Source organism: Styela clava, chromosome 11, assembly GCF_964204865.1.
Source record: "Styela clava chromosome 11, kaStyClav1.hap1.2, whole genome shotgun sequence".
In the NCBI taxonomy this organism is placed as follows: domain Eukaryota; kingdom Metazoa; phylum Chordata; class Ascidiacea; order Stolidobranchia; family Styelidae; genus Styela; species Styela clava.
The window spans coordinates 5,816,858-5,837,167 of NC_135260.1; the positions used below are offsets into that span (position 1 = coordinate 5,816,858).

General features: G+C 36.5%; 1 protein-coding gene across 1 annotated transcript; it reads left to right on the forward strand.

Moving 5' to 3' along the window:
• The first annotated feature begins 1,023 nt into the window (after positions 1-1,023).
• On the forward strand, positions 1,024-18,999 carry LOC120346955 (uncharacterized). The gene is made up of 10 exons (XM_078117918.1): positions 1,024-1,047; positions 1,651-1,800; positions 3,227-3,419; positions 5,540-5,707; positions 6,389-6,579; positions 7,181-7,290; positions 8,370-8,504; positions 11,653-11,827; positions 12,339-12,420; positions 13,341-18,999. The coding sequence occupies exons 2-10, from the start codon at positions 1,747-1,749 to the stop codon at positions 15,296-15,298; spliced, it is 3,066 nt and encodes a 1,021-aa protein (XP_077974044.1). The 5' UTR covers positions 1,024-1,047; positions 1,651-1,746; the 3' UTR covers positions 15,299-18,999.
• The last annotated feature ends 1,311 nt before the right edge of the window (positions 19,000-20,310 follow it).

Sequence of the window (20,310 nt, forward strand, 5' to 3'; positions counted from 1 at the left end):
AAAATAAAAAAAAATAATTTTACTCATTCTCTCAGAACATCTTTTTGAAGTTTCCCGCGAGAACTTAGATCGTTTCTCTTTAACTATGTGCTCGTTTAACTGGTAGAAACCATTTTATTCAGGAATTTCTAGACTACGCGACAGATATTGTGGTTAGAACTATTTATATATATCTGTGCTTTGGGTAATTTTATCGAAAGGTCGGATTAGTGACATATGCGGTCATAAGGTAATGCAGAAGTATTGTGAGGGTAACTGATAGTTCTGTGAAGCATCACGCGTCAGATTTAAGCTATCACACGTAAAACAAGTTAGATTTAGCGAGTCCAAGACAAACAAACATATACGACTCGGGGGTTGAGGAGAACACGATCGTAGCAGTAGGTGAATTGACTTTCGAATAAGCAGAAGTTTTTGATGCAATTTTTTGACGAGAGAAACTAATTGAAAGTTGGGGCAAACCTCGTCTAGTTCGATATAAGACTCCTTTAGACAAAATCGTTCGATATAACATTGCATTTCTGTACAGTATAACGGGTACTCCCGTAGTATGTGAACCAAGATGGCGGACACCGGAACGTAGTATTTGCACCAGGTTAGGGTTAGGCCATAATTTCAGGTACAAATACTACGGGAGTCACTTGGCTAGTTCCCGTTGTTGACTTTAAGCATTATTTTTTAAATCTTTTGTTTGGTAGATGAGAATATAGAAATCGCATTTACGCAAATAATAAATCACTGATTAATGTTGACGATCGGTCTTAGTCTTGATGCTCTTTGTCATAGGTTTAATATTTCCGTGTATGTTCCCTTTTCAGTTGCGCTTTCGTGATTGATTCTCACATATAAATATAATAGCTCAATTCATTGATGCACGATAACTTGTTCAATATTGGCGCAGCATAAACATGCCTCCCGAACAGTGGTGTGTCGAACTTTTCTGATGCCCGGAGCGAGTTTCTGATAATGCTGCCTTATACTTCAAAAATAATTTGGAGTATAAACAAATTATAGATGTTGTTATACATGAGAATAAATGAATTAAAGGTTAAGTAAGAGTAGAATTTTTGTAATACTATTGTTCAAATCATCAAACTAAGCAACAAACTCACCCCCATACCGTGCTACTCGAGGCGGCAGCCCACTTGATCCACCTCCAGACACGTCACTGCTCCCGGATCATTTGATCTTTTTCTTATTTGTCGCAAAATCTAAGCAGAAGAAACTTTAGGTGGAGTTTCTGGGTCGCCTCGCAACTTTTATTATAGAAAAAGGGCCGCTCCCGAAGTATGTGCACCAAGATGGCGCACAACCTGCAACCTAAACCCTAACCTGGTACACATACTATGTTTAGGTTGTGCGCCATCATGGTGCACATACTTCGGGAGCTCCGAAAAAGGTTGGTGCCTCTATGGCGCGAAATCTTAGTGTTACTATCGGGATTGACTATCAAACATAAAATATCTCAATTCATTGGTGCATCATGTATATATAAACATGATTCCCGAATCATTAGATCTATTATGTGTTTCTTATCCAGTCCGAGCAGATGTAACTTTTGGGTGTCGTGATCGTAAATAATATTCAAACTTAGATTATAAAAAAAGTTGGTGCTGCAACTTTTTTTCACTTACAATTAATGTTTTTCAGATTTAATTTTGTAACATGAGATTTGAAACAAAAGATAAAAGAAGAAAAAGTAAACCCTCGTTGCGGTGAATCGAGTTCCATGATGTAAAACGCGAAATGATTCTCTGTAAAAATCCACTTCTATTGGCATGCTTGTGCATGATCTGTGAGGTAAGATATTTTGACTTTCTTTTTGAAGAGATTAATATAACAAGATGACAATTTTTAGATACATAAGGACTCGAAGTCGTAATAAATTTTCCCCGTAGTCTTTCTTACCAAAGTTAACAACTTCGACTACCATATTGCTAAAATGCGATTTTTAATTCTGATGACGTAATCACACAAAACTAAAAAGTTGAAAACGAATCGTATAAAATTATCATTAATTTTTGAAATAGGTAAAAGTAATAGTCTTCTGGTGGCAACAGCATTCTTTAACTACTGAAAATTTCGAAGTTATTGTTCCGGTAGTTTAAAAGAAAGCGATGTTTTCACAATAACAACAACAGCAAGATTACAGAAACAATTTACTTTCAATCAATTCTGTAGAGTCGGAATTATTTCTTACTTTCAATAGTGATATTGGAATCAAAATTTTCTTCGGCACCTAAAAGTCATCGAGTTGACTAAATGTATTTATCTATCTATTAATAAAGGTTTGCATACGTCATAGGCCAAAACAAAAAATTAGGAGCTGGGGTCGGAGTCTAATTTTTTAGGATCCGGAGTCAAAATTAAAAATAATCTTAACGCGGAGTCGGAGTAAAATAATCCGGAATCGGAAACGATTGTATATTTTACTTGACTCTACATTCCTGTTTTCAATAACGTTATTCCTAGTGAGTTCTCGTTGTTGCCTACCAAGCATTTGTGATATTAGGGCATAGCTGAGTCTACATTCGCATTGATTTATTACTAATTGCAATCCTAGATTTATTGAGAGATTTTTTGGTTTCAAAATCACATGAAACGCCTGTTTTGTTTCACGATTCAGCTTTGAAGTACGAGCGTGTCTAATCTGTTTATGAAATTCCCTTCTGCGGTTTCCTCACTCCGCACGCGAGGTGCATGGGTACACATTAGAAAGACCATCCATGCGTTTACGGCATTCAGCTTATGAAGGATACTCAAGTTGTTTGTCACAAACAGCAAGCGTGAGAACATCACATGAAAATGTTGCAACATCATTAAAATGTCGCAGGGAAGTGGAGATTAACATCGTTCTCACACTCGTTTTCAGACAGTATAAATTGTTTCGAAATTGCGTATTTTTGTGTCTGATTTGCTTATTCCCTCACATGTCTTTGTATTATTTTAGTAAATAATTGTTAGAGAGAATAAACGATTAAAATTGAGCGATGACCCGGCCTGATTTTTCTAGCCTAACATAAACAAAATCGAAGAGATAGTGTAAAAAATAAGTGGTAGGGCGAAAACAAGATAATACCCTAACTTGCACAACAAGTAATATTGGTGGTGCAATATTGGTAAAGATTTTCGGTTTTTTTGTGCAATAAGTCTTGCCAGCACAAAAATATATTTTTCTGATTGCTCTTTTTTCTCTGATGACTAGGTAAATGTTCTGTTATCACAGATCGCCACTTGTTGCTATTCAACATGCTGTTGCAAAAGTTTGGATATGATCGACTGCTCCAAAAGTTCGGTTATTTCCCTTCCTAAACCGAAAACGGACGCCAAAGGTTGGTGTGGCAATCTACTGTGGGATAACAATGGTTCTTCGATAAAAACCATCTTGCTGAGTAAAGCGACCACGAAAGTCGACAAAGGTAAAATTGAATTAAAATAAAATTGAATAGAGCAGTAGCATTAGTTTAAGTCGCAACGGAACCACAATTAAAAATTTCTTAGACTCGAGAAACCCCTCGTATTGTATGCATTGTATAAAATATAAATATACATAAGCAAGCGGTACTCCCGAAGTATGTGAGCCCAGATGTATACCAGGTTAGTTTTAGGCCATAATTTCAGGTACAAATACCACGGGAGTCACTTGGCTAGTCCCCGAACTCGTAATATATCTAAAATGAGAAAAACTTGCATAAAAGTTTAGCCTAACCCTAACCTGGTACACATACTACGTTCCAGTGTCAGCCATCTTGGTTCACATACTTCGGGAGAACCAAACAAGCTGATAAAACAAATGACCTTTGAACGGTAGTAAGTTTAATAGCAGTGGAAAGCCAATTATATTTAATATTCTTGTTTTGAATCCAACCTAGGACGTTTAGTAGAAAATGATTTTATTCAAATGAGTTGACTCGGGAACAATATGCAGTTTATCATAATATCATAACCTCAGAACTCTTTATTACTGTCTGTTAACAGTGCGTTTTCTCTCAACATCCAATAAATTTCCTCATTCTAAAAATATTTGCTAATTTGTACACGAACAAAATGATTTATTATGTAATTGTTAACGCTTGATTTAATAATAAACTGCGAAAACGTTTTATTTTTATTTTCTTCAAAGACCAACGTTGCTATTTGTTGATAACTCCTATATTACTTTAATAAGTCTTGTGTTTCTTTGTCAATGTTATGAGTTGGGCTTCCATTGGCAAATAGAAATTTAATTATTTCTGGAGAAATGAATTATTGTATACGACTATACGTGATGAAATCAGCATGGTCTTATTACGAGACTCCCGTAGTGGGTGTACCAGGTTAGGTCATAATAATATTCCGATTTTCCTTATTTTAGTTATATTACGAGTTCGGGGACTGTCTGTGTCAGCCAAGAGAATATACCCTCGCCCGTATGCTCCCGTCCCTTTACACAACTTGATGTAAAGTAGGCGAACGGAATTAGTTACCTCCATATTGGTACACACACTTCTGAAGCGCCCTTATTACTGGGTCTCTCTCTCGTTTGGTTTTTATTTTTCTATCTCTCCTTTTTTATTCTCTCAATCTATTTCTCTCGTTTTCCCTTCTTTCTATTCTCTCTCACTCCAAGACGACAACCATTGAGGTGACGACAACCCGGATATTTGATTTTCTCTCTCATTTTGTTTCTATTTTTCTCTCTCCTTTTTCGTTCTCTCGCTTCTCTACCCTTAATTTCCTTTTCTCTCACTCAAAGACGATAACCAGAATATTTGATTTTCGAGATACTTCCTATGGCTTATACTGTATTTTAACTATTTGTCTTTCATCAGCAATAATGTAATACCAATAACCATCTTCGATACCCATCATATACCGTATTTCACGGGCCATAAAATGCACCGTCCATGAGGTACTTAGATTAGTGAGTAAACACGTACCGCTTCTTCTTCCATCTTATATACATTCTGTACGTGTTAAACCTTATCTAAGGTTTTGTTTGCTCCCCTGATTTCATAATCAGTTTTTATTTATTTATTTTTACCGAGCATTTTATTGTTATGCTGATTATGGAGTCGAAATAAACTTATACTTATACTTATTGAGTTTCCAAGCTGTACCATGCTGGTTATGAGTGTAGGCGATGAAGCAAAAAGCACTATCTGCTTCATACATCATGCGCGTTGGCTTATATTTATAAGGCGCGCGATCGATTTTCGAGAAAAACATTTAAAGATCGCCTTAAGAGTAAAATACGGTATGTTGGAATGACCATCATTGAAAGCCAAAATCTACTTCATCTTTAAGATTATCTCGGTTCGGAGAAAGAAGTAACCGAAGTATGTGCCCCAAGATGGCGCACAACCTGAACCATAACCTGGTACACATACAATGTTCAAGTTGTGCGCCATCTTGATGTACATACTTCGGAAGCACACGGAGAAACTACTAAACAATAAACTTGATAAGCTTTGAGGTATAGTCATCGCTTTATCCTTGTTATTGCATTATAAACAACTGAAAGAAACTTAATAATAACGACCTTTTCTGGTTTATTCAGGTATGTTTCGACACTACCCAAACCTCCTCAACATATCGTTGAATGGTTGCAAGCTGACGTCATTGGGAGAAGATGAGTTTCACCTTCCTGAATATGGGGAGAGCAAATTGAAGGTTCTTAAACTCAGAAATAATAATATCAAAAAAGTTGACATCAACGCTTTCAGAGGTGAGTAATCTATGTAGAGATGGGCATTTTCGAATACCTGATGATTTTAGAATCAAATCGAAATTTTTTTTCGAATCGGGTCTCGAATATTTGGAAGGCATGTAATTGTCTGTGACTTTTGTAATGTGATGAATTGACATCAATGCTTTCAGAGCTGGGTTGGCTACTTTTATAGGCCAATACAAAGATTTCGGAACTGGAGTCGGAGTCTAATTTTTTACAATCCGGAGTTGGCTACTTCCATGCAGGGCTGCAGTCAGGATTTTTAAAAACAGGCGTGGGGATCAAAATCAAAGTTGGAAACGGATTCTAAAACAATCGCCGCAATTAAGCCGACTTTTTCAGAAGATACTGACTTTTTTGTTGCCTGAAATATTTAATCCATGGCGATATGACTATACACTACTTCCGTGATAAGATAAAATTTGACATATTCATCCAGATGGAGAGGAAAGCGTTAACGTTAACGTTTTTTATCATTAAATATTTTGCAACTATGTTGATATGAAACCAAAAAACGGAAAAAATACTGAATGCACCATAGTTAAAAAACTGTAAAACTTACTGTCAATGCCCTTTAAAATAATGTGTTGTCCCCCGAGATCCCAGTTTTAGACACACTGACATAATCTTATATTTGACACTAATTTTGGCCCTAATTCATCTCCATATTTGTTTTAGGTTTGACGAATCTCGTTAAACTAGATCTCAGTTGGAACGAAAATATTGACTTGCAACCCGGCGTATTTAACGGGTTGACAAAACTCACAGAGCTAAAACTGGACGGGAATTCGATTTCATCTTTGGATATGAAATTATTTGAGGGTTTAATATCACTCAAATACCTGACCATCAATTCAAACCAACTCAAGGTGCGTATACAGAATCAATTATTATATTTAGTCTTACACAATCTTCAAGAACTACTACTAGAGTTTTGAGCTCACGACTGAGATGACACTTTTAAATTGTCCAGATTAGCACAAATAAGAATGATTTGTATATTAAATAATATGTTCATTGTTCACTGATTTCACAAAACCGGTGCAGATACTTGGCTTGTGTTTTATTTTGTTATTATTTTTTTATTCCCAGGCTTCAGCAGAAAATCTATTGCGATTCTAAAACTGTGTCCGCTTAAATTTGTATTTTCCATTTAGTTGTTTAATCCAATTGTGCGCTGCCAAACCTCTCGCAATAAATCTTTGTTTGAAATTTGCCTATTGTCTGAAAATTTATATTTTTTTTTCAAAATTATCCGCGTTCAGAAAATATTTTTTCTAAAAAGCGCGCTAGTTGCAAAAAATTTTCATAACTTTCTCCAAGGGCAGAGAAGCCGTACAAAATGCTTTTGTGGGCCGTATGTGGCTGTAGTTTTCCCGTGCCCGTGATACATGGACTTGGTGTTATAAATCCATGTCAGTCGTGTATTAAACCAAAATGAATACTAATTGTTACCCATTATTTTCCAAGGTTCTTCTCCCATTTCCGTCAGACATTATGGATCTCAACAATCTTGAGCTGCGAAATAGTTCAATTTCGGAATTGAGTGAAAATACATTTGTCAATTTACATAATATCATGTAAGTTCGCTATTGGAATTCGAAACTCCTGTAAAATATTAATTTTATAGAGAACTATATATTATAGAAATCTAGTTCAACAGACGAATACCTCAACTTTGCGAGTGATACAGGAAATTGTCTAGACTTTTTTAATTCTTCTTCTCGTGGATTCCCTATTTTATTAAACGCTGGGATACCACATGGATTTGCAGGGTTTACGGGCTGGACTCGCCATCTGTTACGGTCTAACTTGGCAATTACAAATTTCAGTCAAAATACATTTGACAATTTACATAATATCATGCAAGTTCGCTATTCAAATTTGAAATTGCAATAAAATAATAACTCTAGTTCAATAGACGAATACTTAAACTTTGCGAGTCATAAAGACATTCTTCTCGTGAATTCCCTATTTTATTTAACTCTAGGCTGGGGAAGTCGGTGTCAATTCACAACCGACTTCGGAAATTTTTGTTCCCACTCCGACTCCTTGTTAAGCATTGTATTTGATGTGGTATTACTAATATTCTCCAGTTCTTCATTATTACTATAATGCCTATTTTTTTCATATATCATAAACTACTCAAACATAAAGCGGGAGTGAATAAATTTACTAGTGTTTATGCATAGTGAGGGAGGGATAAACAGTTTCAAAATAGGAAAATAGACGAAAGAAGGAATTTAACGAAAGAGTTGAGAACAACTGCTCCATCGACTAGGACAGTGTTTTTTTTTTTTTTTATAAAAAGCACTTCGCAAAATAGCATTTCGTGCTGTACAATGGAAAATCTGTCTCGCGCCCCACTCCAAGAATAATTAGCTAACAATAAGCTACAGCTATCAGACAGGATGTCACAAGTATGTTTCATTCACAAAACACGTTTAAATATGTGAAATGAACGTAAATATCCAAAATAAAACGGGCAAGATCAAATCTAACAAATATTTTTATTTTTAATTAGCTTTACGCCCCCTAAAAAATGTCTACACCCCTCCTTGTTGGGCGCGCCCCACCATTTGAGAACCAATGGACTAGGACTGGGCAATCATGCCAATGACTGCCAAATCTCATTTTGCCATTATCTCCTCATTTTTAGTACGCTCGATCTCAGCTACAATCACTTGACTGAATTAAATGAAAATATTTTCGAGAACAACCGAGAACTGGTCAGGGTTCATCTTAACAACAACAGATTGAAGACGATTCCAGAAAACACTTTTTCCAATTTATGGTAAGTGTTTTATCAAAAAATTCAAATTTTGAATTATCGTGGAAGCTAATATTTCAGAATTCATATAATAATTCGATTTGTCTTGCTGCACACCAACACAAATGTATTTCTGTAACGTTTTATCTGACCGAGGCCTATAGTTTCAAATGCTTGTCTGAAGATATCTGACCTCGGTTAGACGAAACGTTACAGAAATATATTTGTGTTGGTGAGCAGCAAGACTCTTAAATAGAATAGTCATCTTTGTTTTTGCTACAGTATCCTTGCGTTATACACATACAGACCACTAGCGCAAAGGCGTTGGGGGAAGGATTGGGAATTAAGTATTCTGCGTAACCTCTGCAGATAGTCATAATAATGTTTGCTCATTGGACTCAAGCAAACTGGGCGAACCCCCTGAGTTTCCCTACTGCGTATCGTGATGTTGTGGCAACACGATTTTAATGTACTTCATACGTCATTACTTTATATATTCCTGTCAATAAATAATCCATCTCCAACAAAAAGCAAACACGAAACAAGTTTTGAACGTTAAATTGAGGAACATGTTCCCGAAATTTTCCCGCCAGAAAAGTTCATTTACCTTGATTTGAGAATGGACCGTATATGTATATTGTATATATGAGGTGTGTTCTCTTGGCGCTCCAGAAGTGTGTGTAGCAATATGGAGGTAACTGATTTTGTTTGCCTACATTACATCATGTTGTGTAAAGGGACTGAAGCCTATGTGTAGGGGGTATATTCACTTGGCTAACACAGGCAGTCTCGAACTCGTAATATAACTAAAATAGAGAAAATTGTAATAACATTATGGCTTAACCCTAACCTGGTACACATACTACGGGAGTATCGTTCTTTTTATGTCTAATTTGTTGAACTAGTATGTTGTGCAAATTTACAAAATTACCCAATATTATTAAACCATATTGAGATGTGATAAAGTTTTATAGGAATTATATTAACATTGTGTGGATTTTCATGACTTCCACCAGAATAACTCGCAACTCGAAGTTTGTTTAACTTGTTCAACCAATAAAATATTGACGATTGTATTTCTTTGTCTCTGTCGACCTTCAACCTAAATGCTCTTCTCCTTCACGAAAGTGATAACTATTATATCACACGAAGTGGTCATGTGGGTCGTTTGAAATCGTTGTTGTTGTCAGGGCGACTTTTTGATGCTGAAAAACGCTTCTCTCCGTAAGTAATGCACCGATCGAATTCAAAATTTTACTATTTTAGGATTTAAGAATTGGTCGCCAGAATGCTATGATTACTTTTATGGGTTTTTAATTCCCATAAGTCCGATATCCCATTTTTGCTGTTTTATTTTTATTTCGCCACACGTTACGTCTACGATGTCTTCCGCTTTGATTTTGCAAATATTCCGAATGAATCGCGCATTTAGTCTAACAATACTGCGATTATGGGTTTTCGTGTCCATATATTTTATCTTCGCTTTCCTTTTATATATTGTTTTCCAGCTGGCTTTCACAAACCGTATAAGCACACCTAAACTATTATATACTTCAAATTAAACTATTTAAGAAGTCTACATTCTAAATTCAGCCTGGTATATCCGAGTTATTGTGGCGCTGTTGTTATGTTTTTTATCCTAACTAAACTGTTCCGGGGATGAAATGTCAGCAAAGGTAGATCATTCGAAATTTGGATTGTTAGGTCATGAGCTTATGTCTGATTAACAACAAATACGGAAATAAAGAGTCTACGGAAAATAATCATTCTATCGAGTAATCTATCGTGAAATTCTCCACCGCTTCGTGCGTCAAACATTTTCAATAAAAACGAACAGAAAATAATATCTCACTTTTTGTTTGTTTTCACAACATCTTGTTACAATCCGTCTCTTTTGTCGAACTTCCGCATTACGTCGTCTGATGTCAACGATATGTCGGGTTACACAGTCACTCACATAATAAAATCTGTAAATCTTTTATTGAACATTTATAAGTTTCTATGGCCTTATTATGAGTAAAACGAGGACCCAATGCGTTAATTACGAATGATAACCATAAAGAAACCTCAAAAACTTCAGTATCTCGAATACAAGGATTTACATAATAAATTGGCTAACTGCGCAAAATTTCATCTCCAATTTAAACTGTTTGATATAACGTTTTAAGGAAATATGTCCCAGGTGGGAATTTCAGATGCGTTGCTTAAAAACTCTTGCGCATTCTAACGTCCAAATAATTCTGTATGTATTTAATTATTAGTTCTTGGCATATCAGCGATCACTCGTGACTTTGCCCAGACTTGAGTGAAACCTTACATGAAGCAAATTTGCATAAAATACCGCGTTTTAATAAGCGCCTCATATGTACTACTGGGAAAAAGGGTCCAAACTAGTACTCTGGTTGGTGCCCTAGTACTTAACCGCTCGTACAAAAATAACAACACGGGCAAGAGTAGACTGAAGATTTTGTTTGCACTTACGTATATAGATGACCCACGAGCCGCATGCGACTGCCAAAGGATATTGTGCGGCCCCCAACTCTTCGCAAAAGTTGTGAAAACTTACAAAATTTTGATTTATTTTTAAACTTTACACAAAAGGTACAAATTATTAAAATAATATTTATTGCCATTTCCGCTTTAAAAATTTCAACGGTAAATTTAGATGCGATCTAATATAAATAAGTACATTTTTCGGTGCTCCGGAAGTATTCGTACCAAGATGACGCACAACCTGAACAACCCTAATCTGGTACACATAGGTACGAATACTTCGGGAGCACCCTTTTTTCAATGCAGTCATTTGCAAAAAAGATATTCTGAATGCGGCTTTTACAAAATAAAACCTTGCAAAATAAAGCCTTTACAAAATAAAACCTCGCGTATGGACTTTATTGGATGCTCCCGAAGTGTGCGAACCAAGATGGCGGACATCGGAACGTAACATGGGTAACAGGTTAGGCGATAATTTTTTTCCAATTCCCTTATTTTAGTGCTATTATCAGTTCGAAGACTAGCCAAGAGCCTCCCGTAGTATTTATACCTAAAATTATGGCCTAACCCTAACCTAGTACACATGTTACATTCCGATGTCCGCCATCTTGGTTCGCATACTTCGGGAGCCCCCTTTATTGTCTTGAATTACAACTTAACATTACAAATATTTTAACAGCGATTTATCTTTCCTGGACATCAGTTCCAATCGACTCTCAACACCTCATTATCAGTGGTTTGCCAATATGGTTTTCTGGTTGACCAGGAATGACAAAGAACTCGAAAAATATCATGGTAGACCGGTGACCGCTGACAATGACTGGAAATGTGATGAAGACTCAATCAAATATCAGGTAACTGAGGGCTGAGGTTCTCCATATATTTAAGCCGTCTAATCTACTTTCCTCTCCCCCGGGATAAATATGCCAAGTTAAAATTTATGAATATTCACATATGGGCCCGACTTTATGATGGGAAATTCCAGTTACAGTCTGACTGTCTTTTAATAAATATTTCATCTTATGGCAGGGATACCACAACTTTCAGATTAGGATCTGACTGAACTAAATCTTTTAATTTGGGTTTTATTTTTTGATGAGATGTCAGTGTAGAATGAATAAATGAATAAGTATAAAAACTCTTAAAAGGTACACAGATCGGGTGGACGTTACTAGAATGAATATAGAAGTTCATAAAATATCTCCGTAAATACGTATTATAATAATACTAAATAACTGGACAATATTTGTGAGATTACGCCTAACCTAATACAAGGTGATATTTCTTACCCAAGAACATCAGAGAGGGATTTTTACTCGTTCGGAAAACATTGGTTCAAAATTAAACAATATTTTCTCAATTCAGGTGATGCTGGGCCAGCTATGCACTGTGAGAAATATGGTTTCTTCAAACTGGTTCGACGCTTTGAATATAATTTGCATATCAGGTACCGTGTTGAATATTTTCACTCAAAAGACCGTATTGAAAGGGTTCGCAATAAGCAGTGGTTTCGGAAAACTGGGGCGCGCCCCACACGGAGGACGTAGATAATTTTTCGAGGGGACGTGAATTTAATTAACCATAAAAATATCTGTTAGATTTGATCTTGCCCGCTTTATTTTAAATATTTACATTTATTTAATTTTGGATGTTTACGTTCCATTCACATATTTTCAACGTGTTTTTGAATAAAACATACCTTTGCCTTACTATCTGTTCTTTGTAGCTTATTGTTACCTAGTTATTTTTAAGTGGGGCACGAGACCTAGAAAATTCTGAAAAGGAGGCGCGGCCTAAAAAGTTTGAGAACCACTGCGCTAACGTATTCATGGGCTGTAAGAATGATACTCTATCACGTCCTTGTTTTAGACGTGAGACGACCGAGGCAAATGGGTAACTTGCATCGCAGCTGACTTGCTTTATATTTGGCGTTTCGGAAGTTATATATATATATTAGATTTAAGTGAAGCGTTCTCTTAAATGAGGGTAGTAGGGAACCCGTTGTTAGCGAGTTTTATACAAAAGAGGGCGCTCCAGACGTATGTGTACCAATATATAGGTAACTAATTTTGTTCGCCTACTTTACATCATGTTATATAAAGGGACGGAAGCCTATGAGCAGGGGGTATATATCACTTGGCTAACACAGACAGTCCCCGAACTCGTAATAGAACTAAATTAAGGTAAATCGGAATTACAATTATGCCCTTATCCTAACCTGGTACACATACTAAGGGAGTACCAAAAAGAGAACCCTAAAATTTGAATCTCAATACTGGTTGTAACCATTAGCAACTAATTACGATTTCAACACTTATAATCTACAATCAGAAAAGCTTACACTTTACACGAATTATATATTTTTAGGTGGCAAGAAACAATATCTATCATCGCCGACTTGTGAAACTTCGCCTACAATTAACATGGGTATGATTCCTCCTCTACACCCAAACAGCACTTGCCCCAGGGAGGACCCCTTTTGCCGATTTCTCTCCCCAGTTTGCGCGAAAGTGCCGAACATTACATCACCTCGTCCAGAGCCCAACGTAGCACCAGAAAACACTGGAATGAAAAAAATATTTTTTTTTGTCGCATTTGGGCTCATCTTAGTTATTGTATTCCTGTTAATCATTGTTAACCGAGCAAGGAAGGCAAAGAAAAGGCGAAGACAATATTCTTACAGCTCGGATGAATCAAGCATATACGAACCAGAGGCTCAACCGTCGTTATCTTATCGTTCAAGCTCAGAGTCAGGATCAGAACGTCCGACCATATCTTCATATTCGGAGCCTAATTACGGAGATTCGGAAAATCTAAGACCCATTCCGAACGGCCCCCAACCCATGTCTCCAGAACCGGGCGATTTTGTGTTTTCACAACCTAGCGTCAATTTCTTTCAACCACGTAATACATCTTCAATGAATGCGCAATTCGGTTCTGGATGTGGATGCCCGGATTTTACAAATACTCGCAATGATAATGAAAGTTGGAGTACAGGACCTACGTCATCACTTATTGCTCAACCCCCATCCCTACGTCACCAGCCTTCATTATCAACACGTCATTCGGTATTAGCACCTCTGATTTCGGAACCGGCACCGTCCATGAAATCACCCAGTAATTTTGCAGCAGAATCAGAATTTTCCGCACTACCGGCACATTTCATGTCACACATATGGCAGAAGCCATATACGCCAGAACTTTTTTCCACTTCGTCTGACTTTGGTTATCCGTCTGATACAGGCTCGACTGGGTATTTATGTCCAAAGTATGAAAATCATCCATTTGAATCAAATCCAGAACAAGACTCCTTGGCCGCACTACGCCCTCAAGTGGAAACCATCCCAAAGGTGATATCCGAAGAATTTTCACCAAACGTTCAATCAACAGGATGTCACGAAAATCAAATTCAAAACGATTTGATTGACCTTCAAAGTATCTCAAGTGACCTTGAAACAACAGCGGACATACCTGAAACTCAAACGAAATCACTTTGCCAATCAGAAACGGTTCCTAAAGTCATATCTCAGGAAAACATATCGCAACAGCCTAACTTAGGCCCAACCTATTCAGAGCAAGAAACTCAACTCAAAACCATCTTCCCCTGTCGGAATAAACCCAGAGCTACGAATATATATGTACCATGGAGGCAGATTCCCAAATCATCACAAAGAGTACAGAGTGAACTTGAACCACAGAACGTAACCCCTAATGGCCAGGAAGATAGCTCCAATATGGTAAGTCCCGATCTAGATCCGATATATACTCCAATGCAGCCCCAAGATCCTGCTACAATTCCACCCGCTCCGAACAGACTCGATACGCCATGGATACGTTTACACCCATGTTGTTGGTGGTCTCACACGGCACCGTCAATAAATCCGGTATCCCAATTCCCATCTAATATTCCTTGTACTCCATCTTACCACATGTATTCCGATATATTCCCACCGAATTCAGCCAATTTATATCTCCCTGCCAATTCGATTCCATTCGTGAACCCGGAACCTGAATTTGCGCGCATTTGGAGCCCACCTTTACCGGTACCGTTTTCTTTGAACCAATATAGACGGTTAAACGAATACGCTGATGAAATACCCCATGGACTCCCACAACCGGACCCGAATGGCCCTGGACGACTTCAAGCCCCCGAAAAGGCTGTATTAATACCCAGCGTGGTTTATCGCGATGTTACAACTTCAGAAACCCAGGATGACCAAAGAAAAGATAAAGCGATGGAAAAGATCAAACCAAAGGCTCAAAAACGAGCGAAGGCAAAGAAAGCTGACAAAAAAGCAATAAAAAAGAAGCGGAAGGCCAAATAAAAACAATTTACTTATATAAAAACGCTTCAGTCCATAAAAGTTCAACATTTTGCAAGAGAAGAAGGTGTTAGCATCGTTTTATTTGTTATTTTTCTCCATCAAGTTCAACAGTATTTTCAAATTATTTGCGAAACTCATATTATTGGTTACACCGGAGTATCGCGGTATCCTAGGTTTGCTTTTATTCAACAATTAATTGTTGTACAGGGGTTCTTCGAGCCTCTCAAATGGTTTATTGAAGATCAACGCCACCAAAAAGTTGGAAACGACTGGTTTACACTCAGGGATATTCCAACACTCCCCTACTAAGCTCCGGCGTAGTATATAGACCTGGCATGGGCAAACTACGATCCACGGGCCAAATCCGGCCCTTCGGGTAATTGAATCTGGCCCGCCTGATTTGTTGAGATTGCGATTAAATTTGGTTTTGGCGCGAGGCTCATTGTTTTCCACTTTTGCTTTTTTAACACTGTAAATATTGTTCATGAAATGTAACGTTTACGTCACACTTACATGGCCCGCCTGTCTAGATGGGCAAAATTTCTGGCACCTGGTCCAAAAACCTTGCCCATTCATAAAATAGACCAATTACATCTGAACACTAACTACTAGGGCCTAGAGCAGGGGTGGCGAACCACAGACCCGCGGGTCACATAGTGACCCACTGCGTTTTATTCGTGACCCGCCAAGGCACGAATAAAATAAAAATAAATCCTAACATATCAGTGATAAAAATTTTTTAAAACCGGCCTTAAATTAATCTAACAATAATTAAACTATTATAATGTACTGTCAGTTGGGCATTCAGGCTGCGATCGCTCATATTCAAATTGTTAATTTGCCCCGCTGTCTGCACAAAATTTTTCAGACTTGAAAAAAAAAAATGAATAAGAAATCAGAAATAACAATGGAACAGTGAAAAGTTCCTTAATGTGGTTTAAGCTGATCGAAAAACATAACACAATCAGAGTGGAATTCTTTCCAAACTCTTTGGAACCGTAAAATAATTTGCCGCATCATCCTAAACGTTTATAGTAATTCATATGCGTGTTTTCGTAATAATTTCATAAAATCGAGTGTCATAAAAAAAGTGCTGCATAAGTAAAGCCCAAAGCTACACCAACACCAACAGAAGCTTATAAAATTGGTTTCAGATGTTTTTCATACAGATACTAGCATTGATTGAATATCTGTGACCCTCTTTCTCCTGTTACGCGATAAAAATATAGTTTTTGACCCATTCATTTGAAAAGGTTCGCCATCCCTTGCCTAGTGGCTAATGCAATACAATACAAATTACCCACGAAATAGAATACAGGATGACGGGCTATCTACAATGGCATCGGAGTCGATGGCCTACATTCTGCGCGTTTTTGAAATTCGGGTTGGAGTCATATTCTCACATTTTATGGAGTTTAGTTTCCAGACTTGAAAATACCTGTTACGACAACGTTTCGGTTGTCAAAATATGGTATTTCCTAAATCTCTATGTAGAGTGTATTTTTACTCCCGAGTCCGATTTTTTGTTAATACGGGGTTAATTTTTCGAATGGTTTTTAGCTGAACAGAACTTTTCCGAATACTGATTTTGTATGTTTTACTTGACAGCTTTATTCAGAACGGTCGCTGATATTTATTTGTCTAAATTTCATACTTTTAACGCGAGAATTAATTTCCGATTCTTATCCCAATTCAGAACATATAAACATATCTGGAATAGCCAATGCTGTTATCACACAAAAGTAATAATTTTATGGTTCCTGCTGTCAAAATATAAGTATTTTATTCAAATACATCCTAAAATAAGTAACACGTACATCTGACAATAGTTTAATACAATGATTTATCAACATTCTATTACAGCCACGATATTCTTCTTATCTATTTCATCACTAATTTTTTTGTTTGGAATTTTGCAAGATGAAGTATCTAAATGAAATTGAATATTTCGTTTGGTTTCATACCAATACAAATAGGCTATGTATATTATCAAATTCCACACTGAACTTATTTCTTACGTGTTTTTCCACCTAAAGTGAAATGTGTTGTAATACATAAATCATATATTCCGTAAAAGTTTTTTCTTCTTTTTCTAGTAAGTTCAACAATCCTTTAAAGTTAGCTAACCAACTCAATTATTTTGCTTTTTTTGTATGTAATGCAGAACCATCTGAGCTTTTTGCAGCATATTTATGCCTTTGCTCTAAGTCAGGGGTCGGCAACCTACGGCCCGCGGGCCGGATCCGGCCCGCTGAGTAATATAATCCGGCCCGCGACGCTTCACTGAATTATAGTAACAAAACAGCTGTTTGACGATTATATCCTTTACGTATCAGAATTTATTGTGAGACACGTGTAGACTAAATTATATTATAATCCAACAAGTATAAAATTCACAATTACTCGCTTAATGAGAATATAATTTAATTATAATTAGACGAATTGCAACAAAATGCAGAAAAGTTGATGCTAAGTGCAAAGGGTTCAATGGCGCCGAATATTAAAATGGAATTTTTTGAGATTCAATGCGATTAGGAAATAAATCTATATTCTATCCGAGAGATGTATCACTGCTTGATTTTTATTATAAAACGTATCATCCGTTCGGTTTTTAACTATCTAAAAATATGTGCGGTCCGCCAATGACTTGTAACCCTTAATTTTGGCCCGCGAGCAACAAAAGGTTGCCGACCCCTACTCTAAGTATTGGAACATCGTCTAATCGCCAGATAACTGGCTAAATTTCATCACTGATGCGATGTTTAGGATTTTGTAAGATGAAATATCTAAATTATATATATTATTTCATTTGGTTTAATTTAACTGTGAATCCTATAATATAAATATACCCCGCAGAGAAAGTTTCAATGAGTTGTCATATTCAAATCAAATATTCTGATAAGAATTTCTTTTTTCAGTAAGTTCAACAATCCTTTAAAATTTGTTTTCAAATTTTGGTTATTTTGCAAGTAATGCAGCGCCATTTGTCCATCTGAGCTTTTTGAAGCATATTTGCTGCAGCCAGCAGATGACTGGCTAAAAGTCACGCGGAAATTAATTCTTGTTTGTCAACGTAAATTCTTTATTTGACTTTAGAAAGTTCATTTTCACTGTTTTCGTGACCTAATTTTTTTATGTTTAGTTCCGTTTGATATTTATGGATCTTTTTGTCCCAATACTAAATTTGTATGTTTGACAGTATTGCTCAGTACCGTCGCTGATATTTATTTGGCAAAATAGTGCTGTTTTGGGGGTTAAATACATCCATTTGAAAGCTAAAAGCTGCGAAAGCTTTCATATGCTAACATCGGGTGTGCTCATGGAACTCCATATGCAACTTTGTTCTTTCATTTTAATTCATGGGAACACTTTTTTAAATAAAATATGGGAACACTTCATGTACACGCTTTATTCCGTCACAATTATCCGCCGATATTCTCAACAAACTTGATGTTCTCAGGCCGTACTAGTATCTTTACGCGTCCATGCACTTGGGCATTGCTCTCTTGAGATACAGTAATCACATAGAAAGATTTGATACACGACATATTTTATTATGAAATGAAACTTTTCACTTTTGCCTAATTGACTTGTAATTAAAAGGTGTTTTATTGCGGTTTTGCTGTACATCAGAAGCATTTTTTGAGTTGTTGTGTTTGTGCTAGCTTGCTTATGAAAATAAATTGAAAATATGATTCCAATCTCACCCGTGATTATATTGCCATATCGTCGTATATGCTAAATATTTTTGGATAGAAACAGTAATGTTCCTGAGTTGCATATATATGAAATATTACAATATCTAATCAGATTTATTTTCTATGTTCTACCAATGACATTAAACATTGTTTAATGTCATTGGTTCTACCGTGTTTCCCCGAAAATAAGACTGGGTCTTATTTCACTTTTCTTTCGAAAGATAACACCAGGGCTTATTTTCAGAGGATGTCTCTTATTTTAATTTATCAAAATCAATATTACAATGTAGAGAAATATGAAATTTCCAATTATACAAAATATGAAAACCGATATCCATTTACTTAAATAACACGTTTTCCTCTCGCACACGTTTTAGATTAATCATTTCTAACGTGTAGAAGAGATTTCTTGCTATCGACTAGGTCAAAAAAATCGAGTGATTGACTAGGTCTTATTTTCGGGGAAACACGGTATGTGTGGTTCGTGGTATCTGTATTCGATAAATATGAGGTTTTGGTAAGTAAGTAACCAATCTAAAAACGATGCCGAAAAAAAGTTATCAGAAGATTGCAGGGGCGTAGCTAGTAATTTTCAAAGGGGGGGAGGGACCGCTAGGACCCGCTGTTAGTTACTAACACCTAACGGGTTACGTGGGTTTGATAGCGTCCCAAGCTACAAAAATTTGCTATGCACGAAATGGAAAAATGCTTTTTTTTACATTTTAAAAGGGGGGGGGGGGGGCAATCGATATCCATATATGTAGTCACTACCGAACTGAGTCAAGACGATAGGTCATTTTTTTTAATATATATTTTTAAAATTCCTAATAAAAACCTTGTTGCGCGAGTGATTTCTACTAGTCTCCAATTTTCATATTCAAAATCAATTTCGAAATAAATCCACGCTTGCGACATTTTACTTGTGCGGGAAAGTGTGTTTCCAAATAAAAGTGCGAAGTCCAAAAGGTGAAAATTCTATTTTGCGTCGTTTCGTAATCTAACAAAATGAAGCGATCCTATTTCCAATCATTGTAGAAATTGCACATTGCGAACTATTTCCTACGGTATTTCTTTAAAAATATTGATTGAAACCATGAATCAAATATACAAATTACCTTCATCTCGCAATATTGGAGATACGTAATTACATGAAACAACCAGTGAAAATTTCAAAGCAATTTGTCCGGTATAATAAATTTTTCATAACGATAGAATTCTATAATAAGAACAACATAATAACAAGACGATCCGTGTCCAACAAGGTAGTCAAATATATCATCAGCTTGTCAATACCCATCAATGTAAGGGAAAACG

What these genes read in the sequence shown, in the direction of transcription:
- LOC120346955 (XM_078117918.1), top strand. Translation starts at nt 1,747, where the DNA reads ATGATTCTCTGTAAAAATCCACTTCTATTGGCATGCTTGTGCATGATC. An exon ending in TCAATTCAAACCAACTCAAG is followed by an intron (nt 6,580 to 7,180) that starts GTGCGTATACAG and finishes TTATTTTCCAAG; the next exon opens with GTTCTTCTCCCATTTCCGTC. An exon ending in GAATATAATTTGCATATCAG is followed by an intron (nt 12,421 to 13,340) that starts GTACCGTGTTGA and finishes ATATATTTTTAG; the next exon opens with GTGGCAAGAAACAATATCTA.